General features: G+C 49.4%; 6 protein-coding genes across 6 annotated transcripts; 2 read left to right on the top strand and 4 right to left on the bottom strand.

The window, feature by feature from the left end:
* Positions 1-65: 65 nt before the first annotated feature.
* F5147DRAFT_772060 (uncharacterized protein) lies at positions 66-480 on the top strand (the record flags this gene model as incomplete). The annotated part of the gene is made up of 2 exons (XM_041441316.1): positions 66-208; positions 258-480. The coding sequence occupies 2 exons, from the start codon at positions 66-68 to the stop codon at positions 478-480; spliced, it is 366 nt and encodes a 121-aa protein (XP_041294702.1).
* Positions 481-2,850: 2,370 nt separating this feature from the next.
* Positions 2,851-3,135, bottom strand: F5147DRAFT_573734 (uncharacterized protein; the record flags this gene model as incomplete). The annotated part of the gene is made up of 1 exon (XM_041431175.1): positions 2,851-3,135. One exon carries the CDS (start codon positions 3,133-3,135, stop codon positions 2,851-2,853), a length of 285 nt encoding a protein of 94 aa, XP_041294701.1.
* Positions 3,136-3,471: 336 nt separating this feature from the next.
* Positions 3,472-3,654, bottom strand: F5147DRAFT_545883 (uncharacterized protein; the record flags this gene model as incomplete). The annotated part of the gene is made up of 1 exon (XM_041430326.1): positions 3,472-3,654. A coding segment is annotated over one exon (183 nt), but the record flags the coding sequence as incomplete, so codon positions are not given.
* A 2,438-nt stretch (positions 3,655-6,092) lies between these two features.
* F5147DRAFT_550208 (uncharacterized protein) lies at positions 6,093-6,599 on the bottom strand (the record flags this gene model as incomplete). The annotated part of the gene is made up of 1 exon (XM_041430394.1): positions 6,093-6,599. A coding segment is annotated over one exon (507 nt), but the record flags the coding sequence as incomplete, so codon positions are not given.
* A 1,856-nt stretch (positions 6,600-8,455) lies between these two features.
* F5147DRAFT_772058 (uncharacterized protein) lies at positions 8,456-9,781 on the top strand (the record flags this gene model as incomplete). The annotated part of the gene is made up of 4 exons (XM_041441315.1): positions 8,456-8,743; positions 8,800-9,069; positions 9,128-9,275; positions 9,333-9,781. The coding sequence occupies 4 exons, from the start codon at positions 8,456-8,458 to the stop codon at positions 9,779-9,781; spliced, it is 1,155 nt and encodes a 384-aa protein (XP_041294698.1).
* Positions 9,782-18,091: 8,310 nt separating this feature from the next.
* On the bottom strand, positions 18,092-20,144 carry F5147DRAFT_794193 (uncharacterized protein; the record flags this gene model as incomplete). Its single annotated transcript, XM_041443134.1, has 8 exons — positions 18,092-18,104; positions 18,160-18,725; positions 18,781-18,828; positions 18,889-18,983; positions 19,137-19,240; positions 19,294-19,422; positions 19,542-19,870; positions 19,920-20,144. 8 exons carry the CDS (start codon positions 20,142-20,144, stop codon positions 18,092-18,094), a joined length of 1,509 nt encoding a protein of 502 aa, XP_041294697.1.
* Positions 20,145-20,828: the final 684 nt, after the last annotated feature.

Raw genomic sequence — 20,828 nt, 5'->3', positions numbered from 1 at the left:
AGTGCCAACATAAGGTAAGGTAAAGACAGTCTCTACAAGCCTAGCCAGAAATGAATCCCTACACCATGATCGATGTGCATGGCTTGGACGATGTGCCTGTGGTGGTGCCTAATGTGTGGGATGCAGACAGGAGCCTCATCCATCCCTCAGAGTACTCCAAGCGATTGGACAAGGGCACTCCAGTAACGGTGGAAGTCCTGTTGCAACTGTGAGTTTGGGCGAGGATTGTGTAGACAGTGACACTGATGCTCGCATAGGTGGACTTTTGGGCCTGAGAACAAATGTCCGACAGGTTCGCGCATCTACCAGACTACTTTAAAGTCCCTGTGCATTCTGCCATTGACAGAGAGGCCGAAGACTTTGGTGCCCAATGGTGTGGGGATGCCCACTGACCCCAAAGGGAAATGCAAGGCGGATGGTCCTCCTGCCCAAGGTGGTCCCACTAGGAAGGCAGCTAAGATGGCCGGGGCAGCCGCATAGGTTGTGAGTGGACCTGAGGATATCAGATGTGGGCAAGGTGAAAGTGTTCGCAATGGTGACCCAAAGCAGTTCAATTTCTATATTGCAGATGTTTGGTTTTCGTTGGTTTGGCTTTGTATGGTACTGGAGGGCTGAGTTTTAGAACTAAATGTTAAGTCAGACCTCTATCCCCAGATAATAGACTGATATTAATGTACCTAAATGTTAAGTCAGACCTCTATCCCCAGATAACAGACTGATATTCATGTACCTAAACATTAAGTCAGACCTCTATCCCCAGATAACAGACTGATATTAATGTACCTAAATGTTAAGTCAGACTTAGGTACAAGTTAGTGCACAGCGGGCGAGAAACAAAGTAAGAGATGCACCCTCTATCCCCAGATAACGGACTGGGGAAAGAGGGTGAACATGAGGATTCGGTCATATATAGTAGTGGTAACATTCCAAACATTTAATCTCCGGCTTCGCGTCGACATCCAAGTTCCAACACTCCTCCTTGACATGAAGCTAATATCTCCTCCTCGCCTGGTGTCATTCCCGTAAACCTAGAGCTGCTCGCAACTGTTGGAAGTCTTTCTTTGGCAATGCTTTAGTGAATATATTGGCAGAGTTGTTTTTGGATTGGACATAGTGTAAGCAAACCTGTTTGTCGTTCACGTGCTCGCGCAGATAATGATATTTGATGTCAATGTGTTTGACACGAGCGTGGAAAGTGGGATCTTCGGAGAGCACAATACTGCCGTTGTTGTCACAGTGCAGCGGCGAAGGTGTATCCTGATGGTGTCCAAGGCCAAGTAAGAGTGCGCAAAGCCACACTACCTCTTGAGTAGCTTCACATGCAGCAATGAATTCAGCCTCACATGTTGATAATGAAACAGTTTTTTGTTGACGTGTGCACCAGGAAATGATCCCACTGCCCAGGGAGAAGCAGAAACCACTGATTGAGCGCCATGTGTCGATGCAGTTCACAAAGTCACTGTCAGTGTGCCCGATTAGATGTGCCAGGCTATCTCCTCCCAGAACGAGTTTCAACTCTCGCGTCCCCTTTAGATATCAAACTACCTGTTTGGCTGCTTCCCAGTGGACATGACCATAGTCATCAAGGAACTTGCAAAGTTGTTGGACAGCAAAGGTGATGTCAGGGCGTGTTCCAATTGCAACGTACATGAGTTTTCCAACAAGGGAGCGGTAGGGAGTCTTTGCCATCTGTGCGCGATCTTCGTCTGTTTTAGGAGAATGTTCTTTGCGCGACATATGCAGCCTGGGTTCCATGGGTGTCGATACAGGGTGGGCATCAGTGAGGCTGAATTGGTTGATGACTTGATCGATGAGTGCAGTTTGGGAGAGGGAGATGGAGTGTTTGAGACGGTCACATTCAATCACAATGCCAACACAGAATCGAGCCTCGCCGAGATCAGAAATTTGCCATTGACTGCGCAATTGAGTTTTGAAATGGGCGAGGGCTGCTTTGTTGCTGCCGATATTGAAAAAATCGTCAACGTGTATTGCAGTGAGGATGGTGCTGAGGTCATCACGAGGGAATAAACACAGTGTTCACACTCGAGACACTTGAAGCCCCGCGAGATGAGAGCCGTGTGTAGTGTATGGTTCCAGACACGTCCACCCTGTTTCATACCATAGAGACCACGTTCGAGTTGCCACACCCAATCCTCCTTGCCGGCTTCCATGAATCCCTCCGGTTGCTCCATGTAACAGATCTCTTCAGAGTCCAGGAGGCCATTAAGGAAAGCAGTTTTGACGTCAAGTTGCTTGATTTCCCAGTCAAGAGAAGCACCTAGATGTGCGAGGACACGGAATGACTCCAGGCGTGCAGTAGGTCAGGAAGTTTTAGTATAGTCCTGTCCATAGACAGCAGTGAAGCCCTGGCACATGTATCTGTTACGCACTCAGATAGAGTCTTCCGTAACAGCTCCAATAAAGGAGATCAGGAGTATGGTATCAGGTAACGATGACCAGAGGTAGAACTCTGGCGAAGTGATCGAGTATAGGCTAGTCTCTTCTCAAAGAGCTAGATCAGTAGGCACCCTCAGGTCCTAGTCAATTATCAGGTAGAACTGAGTAGATTCAAGTTAAGGAGAATACAAGAGGTGGCTAGGGTTTATATATGTAAGGGAAGCATGCACAGACCAGTCCATGAGGCGTTGTAGAAGTGGGAGAGGAAGTCAGAGATAAGGAAGTCCTCATGGTCTACATGAGGGAAGCTATAAGCAAAGCGGGGATCAGGAAGTATAGCACATGAGTAGTCCTGTAGGTGATGAATGGGAAAATGATGGGGTTGCTGTAACAGTATTGTGCCTTGAAATGAACAGGTGTCCCCTTCTCATCCTGTTTGAGCTTGAAGACAGGTCAACCTTTCATGATGCGGTGGCCACGGGGCACTGCAGAACATGGCACTAAAGTGTAAGTGCCTGTGTTCTTGAGTAAATCAAACTCCTCCTGAAGTGCAGTGCGCCAGTGGTCAGCATCAGGTGAAGCCATGGCTTCAGCATAGGTTGCTGGATCATCAAGGAATTCTTCAGGCACAGAAGCGCTGAAGGCATCAATGAGCAAAGCAAGGTTGTCTGCAGACAAAGGGTTTGGTGTTGATGGTGGAGCGTCCTCATCAGGTATCTTGGTCACAGAAGGCTGCATAGCATTACATCATTCCCTGACAGAAGTGTAAGGTAAGTTGTTAGCAGCGCACAAACATTCTGAAGGTGGGGAGACGCGAGTTGAACAACAAGGTAGTATGGGTACTGGTGCTTCAGGGGGAAGATCTGCAGTAGGAGAGTTGGTCAGAGCAGGATCTGAACGAGAGGGGGCACAGAGTGGGTGGGGGATGGCTTCATGTGACTCGATGAAAGAGATGTGGAAGGAGATGAAAATCTTGTTCGAGGGTCGATGGTAACAGTGGTATGCTTTAGAGTCAGCAGAATAACCAATCATTATACACTCAATGGAACGGGCATGAATTTTGGGATTGTGCTTGTTCTGGATCAGAACAAAAGCACGGCAACCTATTTCCTGAAGATGTGAGATGTTCAGCTTGTGATCGTACCAGCGCTCAAATGGAGTAGAACCTTGCTGAGATTTGACGGAAACACAGTTGGAGAGGTAACATGATGTGAGCACAAATTCATCCCAACGATTGGGGGGAAGGTTGCATGCCAGTCACATGGTGCATGCACGACTCATGAGGGTGCAATGTACACGTTCAACATGGCCATTCTGTGCAGACATGTATGGAGCAGTGAATTGATGTTGAGTCCTGCGAGATAAGAGCCACTCCCTCATTGCAGACGACTTTAACTCACCATTGTCAGATTGGTAGGTGCCAATGCGAAGACCCATTTTGAGTTTGTGTGCACGTTCCCAAGCCTGGAGGGCAGAAAAAGTGGTGTCTTTGGATGTTAGAGGTATGGCCCACATGAACAAAGACAAATCATCTATAATGTCCATAGTGTAGCGATTGCCTGATGTTGATACAATGTCCAGATGTTCCATCAAATCTACATGTACAATGCCCAACTTCTGGGTGGCGCATTGTAGGTGAGGAATGTAGAATGCTATGAAGTGGGGTGGTATGAATATACTCAGATGGTCCTCTGTGCGCGAATCTAATGTCAGCCCAAGGGGATTGCTACTGAGAAGGTTCCTCTATATATAATAGTGGAGGGAAACACTGAACCGGGCTGTCGGATAAGCCTGGTGAGGCACGCAATGATGAGCGAAGCGCGATGAGCGGAAGCGCTACGAAGCGCTACTGAGCGACGAGTGCGATGGTGCGTGTGCGGGTAGTGGAGCGCAGCGACTCTTCAGTGAGTCGGGAGACAAGTAAGACAATGTTTGTATATATGAGTATGAGAACTGGCGCTCGTGTCAGCTTTTAGCGCTTAGTGTTGGTCGGCGGACACGACGGAGATTTTAGACTTAGAGTCCAATGTTTGTGCGGGAAGAAGAGAGTTCCTATTCTACATAGAGGCAAGGTATATACATATTCTAAGTAGCGTTAAGCGCTGTCAAGCGCTAAAGCGAGCTGGAAAGTGAAGCGAGTACGTGATGGTATGTAATAAGGGTCCGTGACGAAACATACAGAATATGTGCGCAAGCGCCGGAGATATGTCAAAATACATGAGAATAAAATAGGAATACACACTGACGAACCAAACGGACATGGAATGGATGGATGGAGGACGAGCGATGGAACCGAGGATACGTGCGTCGATGCGCAACCGAAGCGCCTGTGCGCATGAGCAGCCGATGAAGCGCCAAGTGCGCAGAATGGGATATGGGTCGCGCTATGTTTGGAAGGTGTTTAGGACATTGTAGAATTAGCTCTCTACGAGGCCACAGAGATGTCAGTCTCTACAGCGTGATCCCTCTCTAACCTTCAGTACAGATGATCTAGTCTGTTTTCCGAGGATGCAATGGTCACATTTAGGGGGGAGAGTAGAGAGATCAGCATGCATACCAGTGATGTGGTTGCTGTGTGCCATGTCAAACACTGAGCGAATGTTTGCATGAGCGAGACAACGGTGCCACACACCAAGCGATGGGACAGGTGTGGAGTACATGGCATCTGCTGAACCTTCAACAATGGCCTCATGTGCGGATGATGCACGCTGGTGGGCAGCCCTGATTCGGCCACCAGAGACACGATATAGCCGGCGCAAGATAAGCACACTGGTGAGTGCCCGTGCACTGGAGGAGGTAGTCACCCAGCAGGAGGAGGCATCGAAATGCCCAGTATAGGAGGACTCATTGCAGAGACTTGACACAGAGACCAGACTGACAGCTGCCAAAGGCACAAAGAGGACATGCAGGAGGGTGATATGCAGTCCTTTGCCAACACAGAGTTTAACTGACCCAATGCCAACAGCGTTGACATGGGAGTCTCCAATGCCTCGAATGGGACGAGGAGGCAAATGGCAGAGTTCAAAGAAACCAGAAATCTCATGAGAGATGTGGACCGATGCACCACTGTCAAGGTAGAATGGGGTGGCCTCAAGGTCAACAGGCATGTATCTAGGCTGTTGTAAGGCATCAGCAGCTATGCTGGCAAACACAATGTCGCAAGTGTTGGTACACCAGTCAACAGTGGCTTGCAGGTTCTCCCAGTCAATAAACATGGTGTCCCACTCTGCAAGGTCAGCATTGGACAGTTCATGGATGGAGCTAGAGGCTGCAGAGTCGTGGACCAGCCCAGCAAATTCTTCAAAGGAAGGGGGGTCAGGTTGATGTGGTGCCGCGAGATAAAAGGCTTCGCCAGTGGTGCTATCCAGGAGGTATGCGCGGCCAGATGAATCAGTGTGCTGAGTTGAGGACCCCTTTGGCCCAGATGGCGCTGTTTTCGCAGGGGGTGCCTTGGTATTAGCACTGTCATGTTTCTCACGTGCGGCGCGCTTGGCTGCGAGGATCTCGTCACGGCGACCGTGCGCAGCACCACCTTCGGCGAAGCACTCTGTGATGACATGACCACAATGAGAGCAGTGGGAACAGCAGATACCCTTATGTCCTGGTCCCTTACAAGTCAGACAGGACTTGGACTTTCCTCCTTAGGCTACAAGAGCAATATCTGTGGATGAGCCATGGCTCTTGTCGGCGTCAAGGAGTTGTTGTTCCATATCAAGTTGGATACAAATGTCGTCAGGTGTGAAGGGGTTCAACACAGAACTAGCTGCAAGAGAGCTGGCGACTTGGTCACAGACGTGGGACAGGTCTCCAGTAAGGGCATTCAACATGATGATTGATAGAAAAACCTGTTGTGTCAGTATCCCCATATCGAAGATGGAGTGAACACCTTCAGTAAGGCGATGACTGGTTTCGGCAAGGTTGGCGTTCTTGGAGTAACACACATTGAGTAGCTCTTGGATTTTTAGAATCTGGGCTATGGGCCTGAGCTTCTGGTGACGGGAGCGTAAGGTGGTCCATGCCCTGTGTGCACCAACAATGCCATCGAGGACATGCTTGTCGTCTAGGGAGACGCAGTTGCGCAGCGCTGCGACTATGCCAGCATTGTTCAAGTCCCAGTTCCTGGCAGCCAGAGGCTCGCGTGTCGCATCCAGGCAAGCAACTGTACCTGTGGTGTAGCCCTCAAGGAGGTTCATGTGGAAAACCTCCAGCATGAGTTCGGACCATGAGGTCCAGTTGTTCTTCGCTCTGTCCAAGAGCTCAATCTTGTCGAGATCGGCTTTTGAAATATGACACGCCATAATGGAGACAGCTGATGAGGTAGGATAGTACGCATAGGGGGAGCTGGAGCCAATGGAGTGGCTTGTGGCACGAAGGGAGGCACCGCAGAAGGTGTTGCTACATTGAGCAAGGGCTGCGGGTTTGCAGCTCCATCAAGATCGGTCCTCACACGAGTATGGGGGGCCATTATGATGAGGGAAGAAGGTTAAGGTGAGTTGGGGTGTTGTAGTATGAGCCGTGAGGTATTTATATGTGCACAACTTGAGGATCCCTCGAAGAAGTGCTCCCAATAAGAGAAGGATGGTGGTCTGAGCACAGGGTATCAGTATGTGCGCCCGCCAATGAAAACACGTGTTCGACACTTGTCAGAATGACGCGTAGATAAGGACTTGAGAAACCTGTAGATAGTGTCTGGTAGTCTGACGCATCTAGAGGTTCTGACTCCTTATGTGGAGTCAGGGCTCATAACCTTTTAGAACTAAACGTTAAGTCAGACCTCTATCCCCAGATAATGGACTGATATTAATGTACCTAAATGTTAAGTCAGACTTAGGTACAAGTTAGTGCATGGTGGGCGAGAAATGAAGTAAGAGATGCACCCTCTATCCCCAGATAACGGTGTGTGTGAGGAATGATAGCTAGATGAGAAGGGGTGAAAGGGGGAGAAAGGGTGAAGTGGGGTAAAACTCAAATAGACCTCTGGACGCGAGTATAGATTCGGCCCAAGGGGATTGCTACTGAGAACGATTCCTCTAAGTAAAAATATGGAGGGGAAACTTTGAACTGGTAAGAGTAACTGAAAATGGAAGAGCGCGCAATGTTGCGCTTGAAGCGATGCAAGCGTGAGCGAGCCGCCAAAGGTGTGATACGATGTGCGACTGATCGGCTGAAAGTTTGATGGAGCGCAGAGACGCGGAGAAAAGCCAACAGTTTATATGAACGCGTGACTAGCGGATATGCGAAGGAGATGTGACGTGACGATAGTGAGGGAAGGGAGCTTTGACTATAGATGCGATGAGCGATGTGTGGACGATAGCGCGACCGTTAATACAGTGTGCAACGTAGTCGGCCAAAGGATTCTGACTTCGAGTCTGAGTGATGCGTGCAAATGGATGATAATTTCGATAGCGGGAAAAGAAGCTACATGAAAATTCCTAAGTCTAAAGTATATATTGTAACGCTGTTTGGAACCGAGAAGATAACGGTAATACATATTAAGGGTCTATAACGCAAGTAACGAAACATACACGATATCACTTCCGAAAATATAATCAGTCTAACACAAATGAGATAAAATACGCACCAATGGACAAGTGGAGGACATGGATAGGACGGAGTAGGATGCGCGACGGAACCGACGAAAAGCGGATGCGAACCGAAGCGCGCGTGTGCGCTGCGGCTGTCGGCTGACGATAGGAAGGATGTGCGCCGTGGTAGTGATAGCACGCGCTGCACTAGGACCTGAGGGACACTGCAAAAATAGCCTCTACGAGGCTACAAGGACTACAAGTCCTACATCACATACAAACTTTAAATTCTGACTGTCCCCAGTCAGCCTCTATAGAGCGGAGGGACTTAGCGAAATTTCGACGAGATAAGTCATGTGATCGTGTGAGGTTCGCGCTGGATGTGGAGCACAATAGTGGACTGTGGATATGTGGAGTGCCAACTGTGGAAACTGTGGCCAATTTTGATGTATTCAAATGTGTCGCATGCCGCGCTTCTCTTCTTCTCAACTTCTCATCGCAGACATCGCGATTATCTTTTGCATCACACTACCATGTCTTCCACCATCTTTAACCCTTCTATGCTGACTGCGTCTCCTTCTCCCTCTCCCTCGCCTGAACCTGAGGAGCGCCCGCTAGAGGGTGGCAATGCGTCTGTCGATGACACCACTCTCGATGATGCGGCTCCGAAGGAGCCTGAGGAGTCCGAGTCCGACCGGGTGGAACACTCTTGGGCCGCCATGCTCAACACCATGCGCGTCTGCATGGACACTGCTCCTCCCTCCAAGCCGGAGCTCTTGGAGGAGCAGGAATCTTGGCTTCGCGACTGGAATGTCCCAATGGTGAGTGGTGTGTTTTTCTTTTTGTACTTACTTTTTCACTAATGATTCACTTTTAGTCCGATATGACGGTCGTGTATGAGCGGGCGTGTGCAGCTTCGCTGCATGTGTCCCTTAACGACGTGGACGCGGTAACATTAGCTGAGGGCAGGATTGCCGCTAAGATGCTGATGAGAGTTGTGAAGGCCTGGAAGGAAAAGGCGGAAGAATCTGTGGTGACCGTGCACCCGGCGCGCGCCGACAAGGGAAAGGTGAAGGAGGTTGTTGTGGTGGGGGAGAAGACGGTTGAGAAGGCGGCTGAGCTTGTGTTGACTGATATGGGGCGACTGGTAAGTTCATTTTCTTTTCTTTCTTGCCTTTTTCATTCGTGCTGACGCGTTATTCTAGCATTTGGGTGGGCGGATGACTGCAACCTCAGTCAATCGCCCCGCCGAGCATTGTGAACGCTGCACCGCTTCTGGCGCCAAGTGCGTCGTCATTTACGTGGGCGGGCGTTGTGAAGCATGCATCAAAGCGCGGAAGGTGTGCTCTTTTGGTAAGTCCACGACGCTTACTTTTTATTTCCTATCGTTACTAATACAAATTCCAATAGTCGCAACCAAGAACAAGGGTCGCGCGCCGGCTGCGCCCAAGCGCAAGGCGCCTCCCTCTGTGCAGACAACTGCACCAGACATGGCTGAGTCGGAAGTGGAGATTGTGGGTGAGGCTACAGCCGATGAACCTGCTGTTGGTCCTTCCAAAGCCATCGTTGTGCAGCAACCAAAGCGCGCGCTCGACTCAGATGCTGCTCCTGTGGTGAAGTGCCCTCGTCTGGAGGCCGACCTGGAGTTGGAAGAAGCGCGTGTGGAAGCCGTTCATCTTCGCGACGAGAATGCTAAGCTCCGCGTGCAAAACGATCAGTACCGCCTTGCGCTTATCAACATGCGCCAGCACACGCGCATCCAGGAGTCCAAGTTGCTCTACATGAGCAACTGGCTCTATATCTTGGCGTGCGACTGGGGGAATTGGGAGAAGGAGCTTGGGGAGGTCCTAGAGGATTAGGAGGGACTCTTTAGAATACTTTAGATTAGAATCTCTTGCGGGCGCCAAAGCACCTTGTACTATAGCATTTCAATTTTTCCTCTGGCACCTGGTGTGCTCAATAGAATAGTCCTGTTGTGTTCCATTTCTTGTCCATGTCCCTATCCAATGTCCAATTCTGCTAGGTCCATTGGGCTATAGATGGGGATTAAAATGATATTAAGTAATTGAGTGCGGCGGCAAAGAAAACAATTGGAAAGGAATACAGAACGTTTGCGGGTTGTGCACCCGACTTGTCTTCTTTGTGTGGCTATCGCGTCTACTCCTGCTTTGGCCGCTGATGGTGCAGTTGATTAGAGATGAGGTCTGTAAATCTATAGCAAAATGTGCACAGCGCGCGTTAGAAATGGAAAGGTCTAGGGGGTTGGTTATGCGCGCACGTCTAATGGAATGATATGCGTTATATATATACTTGGTTCTTTATTATTGTTTTGCAATGTGATAGTGATAGAGTCTGTTGAATATGTGCGGTCAATGCGCTTATGTGCGGTTATATGAGAGAAATAAGAGGAAATGATCGCCGGCCGAAACCCAGGGTAAAACAGAGAGTATGTACTATAGCGGTATGTTTTTGCGGTATTCTTGATATTTGGTGTTGTTGGTATTTTTGGTTTTTATCGATGCGGGAGCGGTGATTTACATGTAGAGTGTCGGGTGGTATGCGGGAAGGGGTGTAAGTGCTAATCTTCTTGCGCGCGTTCTGGTTTGTCTTTGTCTGGTTCCTCAATGTCCTCGTCAGCTAGCTGATCTAGCACTTCGTTGTCTTTTCCAGTGATGCTTGTTACCATAACGCACTCACCATTGCGTGGGTGATAGGAGATGACGTGAAACACCGCGTAGCGTAAGAGCGATATAGCGCCGTCCAACTCGGCCAGGATATATGAGCCTCCCTTCGTGCGTCGCACTACAATCATAGGTCCCAAGTACCGCGGCTTCGTCTTCTTGCTCAACTCATACTCGACCTTGGAATTCCACACCAACACTAAAGTGCCGGGCGCATGGTCATAATCGCGGATGGTATTGCACAAGCGCTTTTCGAAGTCGCGAATCGACGCGAAGCACACTTTTACTACCTTGTCTCGGATCTGGCTGAGATCTTCAATGCGCTTTTGTAATTGGCGGGCGCGCCATGCTATAAGGTCAGCGGTGGTGAATACGCCACGTGCAGGCATCGGCGCTAGAAACATAGCTTCAGCAAGATCAAAAGGAAATATCGGCTCCACGCCGTGCACCATAAAGTAGGGCGATAAGCCCATAGACTTATGAATGGTGACGCGCTCGGCCCAGAAAATGGAATGAATGACCTGATGCCATTGTAGGTCATCGCCGTCGCATGTCTTCATAATAGCTTCGCGAACGTCGCGATGGCGTCGCTCGACTATGCCATTCGCTTGTGAATTATATGGCGAAATATGTATCAGATGGACGTCATATTTTTCGGCTAACATGTCAGCGGCGAGTCTGTAAGCGGGTGCGTTATCAGTAATCAGCTCGGTCACCAGACCCCATCGACAGAGGATCTCTTCATAGATGAAAGCCGCTAGTGACCTGGTATTCTCCTTGTGCAGCATGCGCCATTCTGGATACGATGTTAGTGCGCAATGCGCTTGGACAAGATACTCAAAGCCGCCCACCCGGGGCATCTTCATAGTGTCAATATGCACTCTGCGGAACAAACCGCTGGGCATCGGTACCATCGGTGGGATATGAAGCTTGCACGTCTGCCTTATCTGGCATTTGTGACATGTGCGCGCGTACCATTTGATGTCATCCATCATGAATGGCCATCAAAACCGTAAGATTAACTGAACACGAATCGCGTATACTCCCTTGTGACCTAGATCGTCATGCACTTGTTTGAGAATACTATAGCACCTTGGCGGCGCCAAGACAAGTTGGTGTTTACCGTGGCGCTCGCGGCGCCATAGGTTGCCATTGAGCACAAAGAAGCGCACTGCTTGGTTGACCATCGTGGTGTAATCTTCGTCCGACAATCCTGACGGGCGCTTGCGCGTTATTAGGAACCGTTTGAGGGTCAGAAGCTTTGCATCTAGAGCGATGGCAGCTTCTGAGTGCGGAATGATTTGCTCGTCGGTTGACGGAGCGACGACATCTAAGAAGACATGAAGGATAGGTAAGCGGTTCGGCGGCATCATGATCGGTGCTAGGCACGCTGCTCGTGTGATATGCGCCCCGGCAGATTCTATTGTGAACGCGCGGTCGTTAAGCAAGGTCAAACTGAAAGAATGGGCTCGGTCTAGCCAATCCTCATGGTGATCATCTTTGGGAACATCATCATCGGCGGCCAGTCTCCTTGAGAGACCATCGGCGCCTTTGTGCTTCACGGCGGGTATGTGAACGAGATTAATAGAGAACAAAAGGATACCTGCGATCCACCAATTTATGGTCGCATTGGGCTGCAAGTCCGGATTATTGATCATACCTTTGATGTACTTCGCGTCGACCTCAACCGTAAGGTTGGTGACACCAAAAATGAAGATGCGCACGGCGCGCAATGCGCGGAAGAGTCAGTATAACTCGAGCTTTGCTTGCGAGTAGTGGCTTTCGACTTCACTGAGTGTGATAGAGCCGAAGCGGTTTGGATAGCGCTTGCCATCCTCACCGACTTCCAACAAGATATAGCCGACCGCGACTGCAGACGTGTCAACTGATAAGATAACTTCTCGGCCGCTCTTGTAGTCAATCAGGTGTAATGCTGGTGAGTTAACGATAGCGGCTTTGAGTAGGTCCATTGCCTCGCGATGTTCGTCTTCAAATTCGAACAGTACGTCTTTCCTAGTGAGGTTAGTAAGTGGTCGCGCAATGCGCGTGAAATCACAGATGAATATATGGAGGACACCGCATGTGCCCAAGAACCTGTGCACTTGCGACTGAGTTTTCGGCTCTGGCCAATTACGAATCTTTTCGACTTTGGAGTCTTCTGGGACTCGGCCATTGAACATGCATTTGTGTCCGACGATTACCGCCGATGGCGCGGCTAATACAAACTTTGTCATGGATACTGTCGTGCTGACGTTTTCCAGTCGCTGGAGAATGTGGTTGACCACAATGAGATGTTCCCAGACGAAGTGGCAGATGCCAGCATTTTCCAGTATAGTCTCATATGTGCCGTCGGCGTTCTGATAGTGCATCTTGACTGACTTGATCGGCACGTCGTCAATGAACGGCGATGTAAACTCTGGAATCTTGTGCTGCAAAATAAAAGTGGTATCTCCTTGGTATACCTGTACAACGTTAGCATGTCCTTGCAGCAATGTGGTTAGCCGATGGGGGCCTAGTGGTGTCCCAAAGGTCGTCAGGTTGCGCGAATCAATATGAAGCGCTCGCTGATCGTAACCCGCATATAAATCAAGGATCGCGTAGATCGCATAGCCCGCAAAAGTGGCGGCTAAATGCTCTATGAACGGCGGTAGCGATGCATCCCGAATTGTTACCTCGTTGAGTGGCTGCAAGTCATGGACTAGCTGCAGCAACTTCCCATCCTTCTTTACAACACAAAACCATCTTGAGCGGTATGCGGCCGTCGATGGCTCGTACACGCCTGAAGAGATCTTTTCTTTGACAATGACGATGACTTCGCTGACGATAGCTAGTGGGATCGGGATGTTGCGCTGATTCCAAGGCGTGTGCGGGACTGTAGGTATCTTGTACGGCAGAAAATACTTTTCGTCAAGGCGGCCGCGCTCGGTGGTGCACCAAGCAAACGCGAGTTCATGTATGAGAACAAGCCATCGTACCAGCTTGAGTTCTTCTTTCCATAGCCATTTGGCGGGATCAAGATTGAGCTTGTCGGCTCTTTCTTGCGTGAAGCGGGTACCTGGGACAAAATCGGGAGGGTGAGCAGGTAATTCTGGCAAGCCAGCGAGCGGGTCTTCGGGCAATTGCCGCACGATTCTATACTCAGCCGGCATAGCCATCGGTACCGTGCAGACTTTCTTCGCGACTGGTTTATATACCAGCACGTGCAAATCGCGGTCATAATAATACCACTCGTTAAAAGCGGTGATGTTCGCCTTATTAATAGCGGATCTGGTGGACATTAGTTGCGCATATTGCGCCGATTGGAGCGGGGGCAGAAGAGAAACGGAAAACTGTGGCAGACGATGCGATGATATGGAAAACGATGCGATGCTGCTCCTTAAGAGCGGTAATGCTTTGCCCTCGGCGCGCGCATATTGCGGCGCCTCAGGACTTGAACGGGAATGTGAGACATAATGTGAAGAAGAAACATGGTTAGCGGAATATAACAACAGCGGGTAGACGTCTCCCCGTGGCAACTGCAGATCATCGATACCTAAAAACCCTTCTCCTTGGCTTTCGCCTTTGCGGAGTGCTCAGCGCAATGTTCGCCATTGAGACAATGGTTGCAGCGCTTGACCCATGGGATGGTCAGGAGGCGCAACTCCTTGCGCGTGTTCGGGTCTGTGATAACAATATCTTGATCTCTGTTAGGGAGATCATTAGTGCGACATGACGATAGTTTGAAAAATGGATGACCAAGAAGAACTTCAAACGTCGCACGGTTAGTCACTTGTACTTGGAAGTACATCAGACCGCCGCCGAAGTCGAGTGGGACATTCTCAATGACGCCAAGTGTAGTGTTGCGCGATGTATTTACTGATTCCATGTTGAGCTTGTGATCTGAATGCAAACCGACGCCCAATGATTGCCATATCGCACGCAGCATGACAACAACCTCTGCGCTTTGGTCAAGGACGCAGGTTAATACTCGACTGCCATAAGTCACTGCGTGAATACAACGCAGCAGCGCGAAGTGATCAGCAACGACTTTGCCATCGTTGCTTCGCATGCGAACACCGTCATACGCGCCAAGCCATTCCTCCATTGCAGGATGCCCTGATAATTCATTGACGGAGACCGCACCGACAGTTACCCATTTGGTAGCCATCATATCGCGGAATTGCTTCCTGATTTTAGGTGATACGGCAAACAGTTCTCGGACTGGAATGTTGAGGCTTGTGTCAAGTAGGCGCTCAATAACGCACTTGTCAGCTTCCTTATCTTCCAATGCATGGGAGTATTGGTATTGACCAGTTGATGTTGCGGCGGCGGGCGAGTTGGCGGTGGTCTTTGACATTTCAGGCGATGGTGCAGCGGTCGTCGGTTTGGCGGATTCCCTACTGGATGATGCTGTTGGCGGCGGTGCGGTAGTGGTTTTCGAAGTCTCAGCCGCCTTTCCTTTGCCTTTGCCCGACGTAGCTTGGACCTCTGGAGAGACAATCTCCTCAGCCGCGGCTATTAGTCTGGATGCAGGACCTGGACGCGCGCGAGTTTCCCTGCCGACTTCAACACCATCAAAGCGAACAGTTTTGCCCTTGGCGTCGTCTTTGGCACTTCCACACTTCAGATCCCACCAAGCCATTGCTAGCGCAAGTGCTTGCGCTGCACGCACTACATCTAAATCGTCCTCATCCTCATCGGATTCGGGGTCAGCGATTGTATGGATAAATGCAGACAAATCAATGTCTACTACAACTTCTATACCTGGGGATGCGCGGTAAAACATGCTAGCGCTAACGCTAGCGCCCGGCAACGCCTCATTGGCTTGTTGATTGCCGTGATACCGATCTAGACAATCTTTGAGCATGCCGTCGCTCTGGTGGCTGGGGATCCAATTGCCGTTGGGAAGTACAAGTTTATTGATTGTGACGTCGAACTTGCATTTTCCGGCTGCGATGTACTGATCGTGTTCGCGACACCGACCCATGAAATGATCAGAGCCGCCGCAGAATATGCAGCCGCTGGGGCCGTAGTTGCCGCCGCGCTTTGCGAAATACTCCTGTTTTACTACAACGTTGGGTGCGGCTTGTTGCTGTACCAGCGTTGGTGATGGGACCGTCGGTACGTACGGCAATGCTATTACCAGAGTATTCGAAGGTACCGTGCTGGCAACACCAATGCCTGGTAACAAAAATGTTGCGGCCATGACGACATCGCTAAATGGGTATGGGTCCCGCGGGTGGTGATCTGGAAATTTAATCATTAGCTGGGTAAGTGTTTGCGCCTGAATGTCGCTTGGGAAGCCATCTATGAAAATGCAGTTGCGTTCCGCTTTACCTATCTGATCTTTTGTGATGAGCGCCTGCGCGATTTTGAGAAATGCACGCTGATAATCGCCCAGCTCCTTGACCAAGCGCATTGGGATGTTCTCTTGATTGCGCGCAATGGCAACTAGGTCATCAACGGTGTACCGCCGGTCACCTTCGCAGCCGGGATACATTGTCTTTACCTCTTTGATATAGACATCGTAGTCGCTGCCCTTCGCCTTGGGCATTTCCACCCATAGTTCGTGCTCGTTTGTTGACAAGTAGCAAATAATTCCTTTGATGCGGTCACCATGTTGGAGGCACGCCTCATTGGCGAGGACCTCATAGTCGTCGATGAATGCTAGGAGGTTTTCGGTTGCGCTGTCAAACTTCGGCGCACCTTCTGTGCCATGGATCGGCATTCTAAAGGTAGGGGTGGTGGACATTGCGGTTTGCGGTGCGGGGGGCGGAGTTTGAGAGATGGGTTGTTGGATGAGAGGCGACGGTCCGTGTGAGAAAATAGCTACTGCGGTGCGGATGGAGTTGGGTGCGGTTTGAGCGGCAGTTGGGTAGGGCAGAATAGTTGAAGAGGAGGCGGCGGTTGTTTTGGCTGTTGGGATACTTGGGAATTCTCGATCTAAATCACTAAGAGAGGTTAGCACGCTCACATTATCAACATTGTGAGTGTTGGTGGGTGCCGCTTGTTCAGGCGTTGTGCAAAATGCACCTGGTAAGAAATTCCTGGGGTTGTCTAGCACTTCGAAATCGTCGGACGATTCGGCTTGTACCGAATCCTTTGGTGAAGGCGTGACTGGTGAAGTGGGCGCGCGGTTGCATGCTACAAATAAATCCAGGTCAGGGCGGGTCGGTTCTGAAATGTTGCACAGGCGGCGCTTGTTTTGTGTCGTGAATAATTCCTTGATGGGCGTTAACTGAGTGTGCGGGAAAGCGCGGTTGAAACTATCAATCGCTTCCTGGTGCGCGGTGCAGTCCTTTGTAGGTCTCAGCTTCCTACCAGTCTTCTCAGATGATCCCCTCGTGGTGAGCTCCAGTTGTGTGTGAGGAATGATAGCTAGATGAGAAGGGGTGAAAGGGGGAGAAAGGGTGAAGTGGGGTAAAACTCAAATAGACCTCTGGACGCGAGTATAGATTCGGCCCAAGGGGATTGCTACTGAGAATGATTCCTCTAAGTAAAAATATGGAGGGGAAACTTTGAACTGGTAAGAGTAACTGAAAATGGAAGAGCGCGCAATGTTGCGCTTGAAGCGATGCAAGCGTGAGCGAGCCGCCAAAGGTGCGATACGATGTGCGACTGATCGGCTGAAAGTTTGACGGAGCGCAGAGACGCGGAGAAAAGCCGACAGTTTATATGAACGCGCGACTAGCGGATATGCGAAGGAGATGTGACGTGACGATAGTGAGGGAAGGGAGCTCTGACTATAGATGCAATGAGCGATGTGTGGACGATAGCGCGACCGTTAATACAGCGCGCAACGTAGTCAGCCGAAGGATTCTGACCAGGCTATCCTGTCATTCTAATGCAGTATAGCATGGTAAGTACCAACATAATGTGATGCAGGTGCGATGCTAAGCATAGGTTGCATTACTTCTCACCCAAACTGGTACTGTAATGCATTAGCCTTAAAATCGCGTAAATATTGCCTAATGCGTGTAACATACTGTTGGTCTTCAAAAACTGGCTTCCTGGTCCAGGCTGGTCCGCCCTGTTGCTGGGAGCCCCCTTGTTTGTCATCCCCCACATCACAATCTATTCTTATTCATATCCTTTCTGGTTGTTCAATTACCTTCAATTCACTTTGACTTCATGGTTCGAGACCTGGCATCCTTTTTTAGCTGCTTGACTCAACAATACAAAGTCTATGCGCCCGGAAATTTCCGGATGGGCTAATTTTTACCAAGTCCCAGTTGTGTTCAGTACTAGTACACATCAATTTTTTGAAGTCCCAGCGCTTCTACAGAATCCCTCCAAATTTTTTTACTTGCAAACCAAAACATACATATTTCATTGTTTAAGAGACACTCATATGTATCAATCCAATGTATTCAATGTAGTCAAGATTATCAGATTCACCATGAGATGTTGCGACTAAAGTAAACAAACTTGAACAAGGGGACTACATGGCAATCAAAGCCAGATACACTAGTAGTACAGTACTAACACGCCATCACGCCATACTTACCCTCACTTGGGTCTCCTGGAATAAAAAGATATGTGAACAAATTGAATACAATGAAGATAGTATAACGTACTTGTTTGAGCCTAGATCGTCGCCACGGCCTCGTTTCTGTTTGGCGCTGGAGTTAGACCCAATGGCATTATCGAGCTCACGCCTGTTGAAGGTAACATTGCATGCATGGCGTTGACGAGGTTCTTCTTGAAGATGCACTTGCTGTTGTACTGCGGGTGCCCTTGCACGTCGACGACAGTTAGGAGGGGAAGAAGGTACAGGTACATCTAGATCTTTGTGGATGGGCTCGACAGGAACCGCAGGCAGACAAATTTGCGGGGTCTGTGGGGGAGTTGGTGGAGGGGGTAATACCAATGGCAGCTCGGAGATTGCAGAGCTCGGAGTGAATAATGGCAGCTCAGCAAATGTAGAGCTCGGGGTGAATGAATCCAAGGGATGTGTTTGGATCTCCGTGTCGCCATTGAGAACAATCGAAGAACCTGGGATGAAAGGGCCCAGGGGAGGCACCTGAACTTGAGTATCACTGCCAGCTATCAAAGCTCGCATGCTGGGGTCCAGGTCTGTCTGACCAAAATTGAGGTCCAGGTATTGAAAAGCCTGGTCAGGTAATGTAGACTGTCGCTGGTGCTGGCCCAGTGATGTATCATATCAGTAATAATGCATTACAGAATGCACGACTCACCTCATGCAACAAGAAACCCTGGCCTGCATTATCGAATAATGCAGAACACTGAGTGTGTGGTAAGAACCATCATTAATGCATTATGAAGACGAGTAAGGCATCGCTTACCTCTTGTGACTCATTGTTGAACGAATCAGGTGAGATCCTATATAGACTGTCGTCCGTGTGAAAGTTCAAATTCATGCTACCAGCTTCCGCACTGCCTTCCATCGAATTGGTCTAGATATTGTTCATCTCGTTATCGCTGTTATCATCACTCTCCAAGTCGGAGTTGGAGTCGTTTTGAGGCAGAGTGGCTTCGAATTTTGTATAATACGGTGAGTGATGCACTTTACTGTTGAGAAGATGATGCTTACCAAGCACCCTGTCAGTAAATTCCAAGAATGCTTGCTGGATGCCGTCGAACTTTTCGCAAAACATGTTGAATTGAGCACCATTCCCGAGTTCGCCTATGTGATAGCTTTGATTTGTGGTATAAGTTGATGTAAGTGATTTGACATATAGCAGACGTACTCATATACCGCCATCCCACCCTTTGTGGGGTCAGGCCCAGCCATGAGGACCGAAAACTTCCAGCCGCCGGTTGCATAAGACAGGTAGCGGAATATACAGTCTAACATTGGACCTAGCTCCCGGATGGCCCTGACCAATGGTTAGCACCTTTAAATCAAGGCTGATCAAGAGGTGCATGCTTGACTTTCGCATTTGTATCAATCTTTGGCATCTTACCACCCTTCAAGCGCTCACGAGCTTTGGCGAACTTCGCTTTTGCCTTTCTATACTTCCTCTCAACCTCTTCCTTCACCTCGTCGCTTTCTGCCTCGAACTTTTCTTGAGTGACAGCGAGGCGCTTGTTCAACTTGGCACCACGGTGAGCGATGTTGTTTTCATGAATGGCTTGGTCTGCATCGATCCTAACTTTCTCCGCATAATACTCATGTGAATAGATATGCATCTTCTTGGGTGCATGTGTACCACTCAGTCCTACCCCACCTGCCAACACCGCGTCAAATTTGAGCAGCCCCTTTGCCCCACTGGTACGGCTCAAACACGACACATTAGTCTGCCACTGGTACCAACTCGTGATTTGCTGCGATGGGTTTAATTCGTGTTTGATGCGTATTGTATAATACGCTTACCTTTTGTCGTTTACTGACCGCCGCTTTTAAGAGGCTTTCTTGTTCTTCTGTCAGTCCTTGATCAGCTGGCACCTGCGCAAGGATGATACTGCGCTCTGGCCAACGCTCGAAGAACTCCCGCCAGACTTTTTTCAGTACTGGTCCGTAATTCCTGTTGAACATGCATTCACGGTACTCAGGGAGGAATCTCTCCAGAAATTCTATCTGTTCTTTTGTCGCCCACATGCCTATCTAATCACTGGTGAGTCCAAATGCATTGTGACTTAGTAGTGCCGGCACTTACATTCAATAATCAGAGCTAACAGCAGGTAACGGAAGTTATGGTGAATGCGAGGGCCAAGGGTTTACTGTGCTGTATCACGCTCTAGTCTTTCACTCTAGTTTCTTATATCGTGTACAATTTAATTTGTTCTTTGCATGATCTGCATGTCACCAATGTTACAAGAAGTATTCTATTGTGATTGTGTAAACACTATTCTAAGAAAGATCAACCACGGGCCTTGGGACATCTGGGATACTGCCTCGACGATGGGGTGTAATATAGCTTTATATCCTGCGAGCGTGCACGAGTAAGTACGTATATGTCAATACCACAGGGAGGGACAACTAACCTTGCAACGTTTTCACACTGCAATGCCCACAGCAGTCACCTGCATTGGAGTAAGTTTATGGAACGGTGTACCAGGAAACAGAACTTTTTCTTCAGGCCAACGCGCAAACCAACGCGAGAAGAGTGCACTGAAGAAATAAAGATGTTGAGAGGGATCATGTATTGCGAAGAATTCATCCGAGCGAGACAGAAGGAATTGCTCCTGGATCTGTCGGAGGGGAAGACGCTTGGTTGGTAAGGGCTGTTTGTCTTGGATTTAGCAGTGATGCGTACAAGGACTGTATTACTCACTGGCACAG

The sequence above is a fragment of the Suillus discolor genome, assembly GCF_016758755.1.
Source record: "Suillus discolor strain FC423 chromosome Unknown F5147scaffold_18, whole genome shotgun sequence".
Taxonomy (NCBI): Eukaryota; Fungi; Basidiomycota; class Agaricomycetes; order Boletales; family Suillaceae; genus Suillus; species Suillus discolor.
The sequence above is the reverse complement of the archived record's forward strand: the minus strand, read 5'-3'. Positions and strand labels throughout refer to the sequence as shown.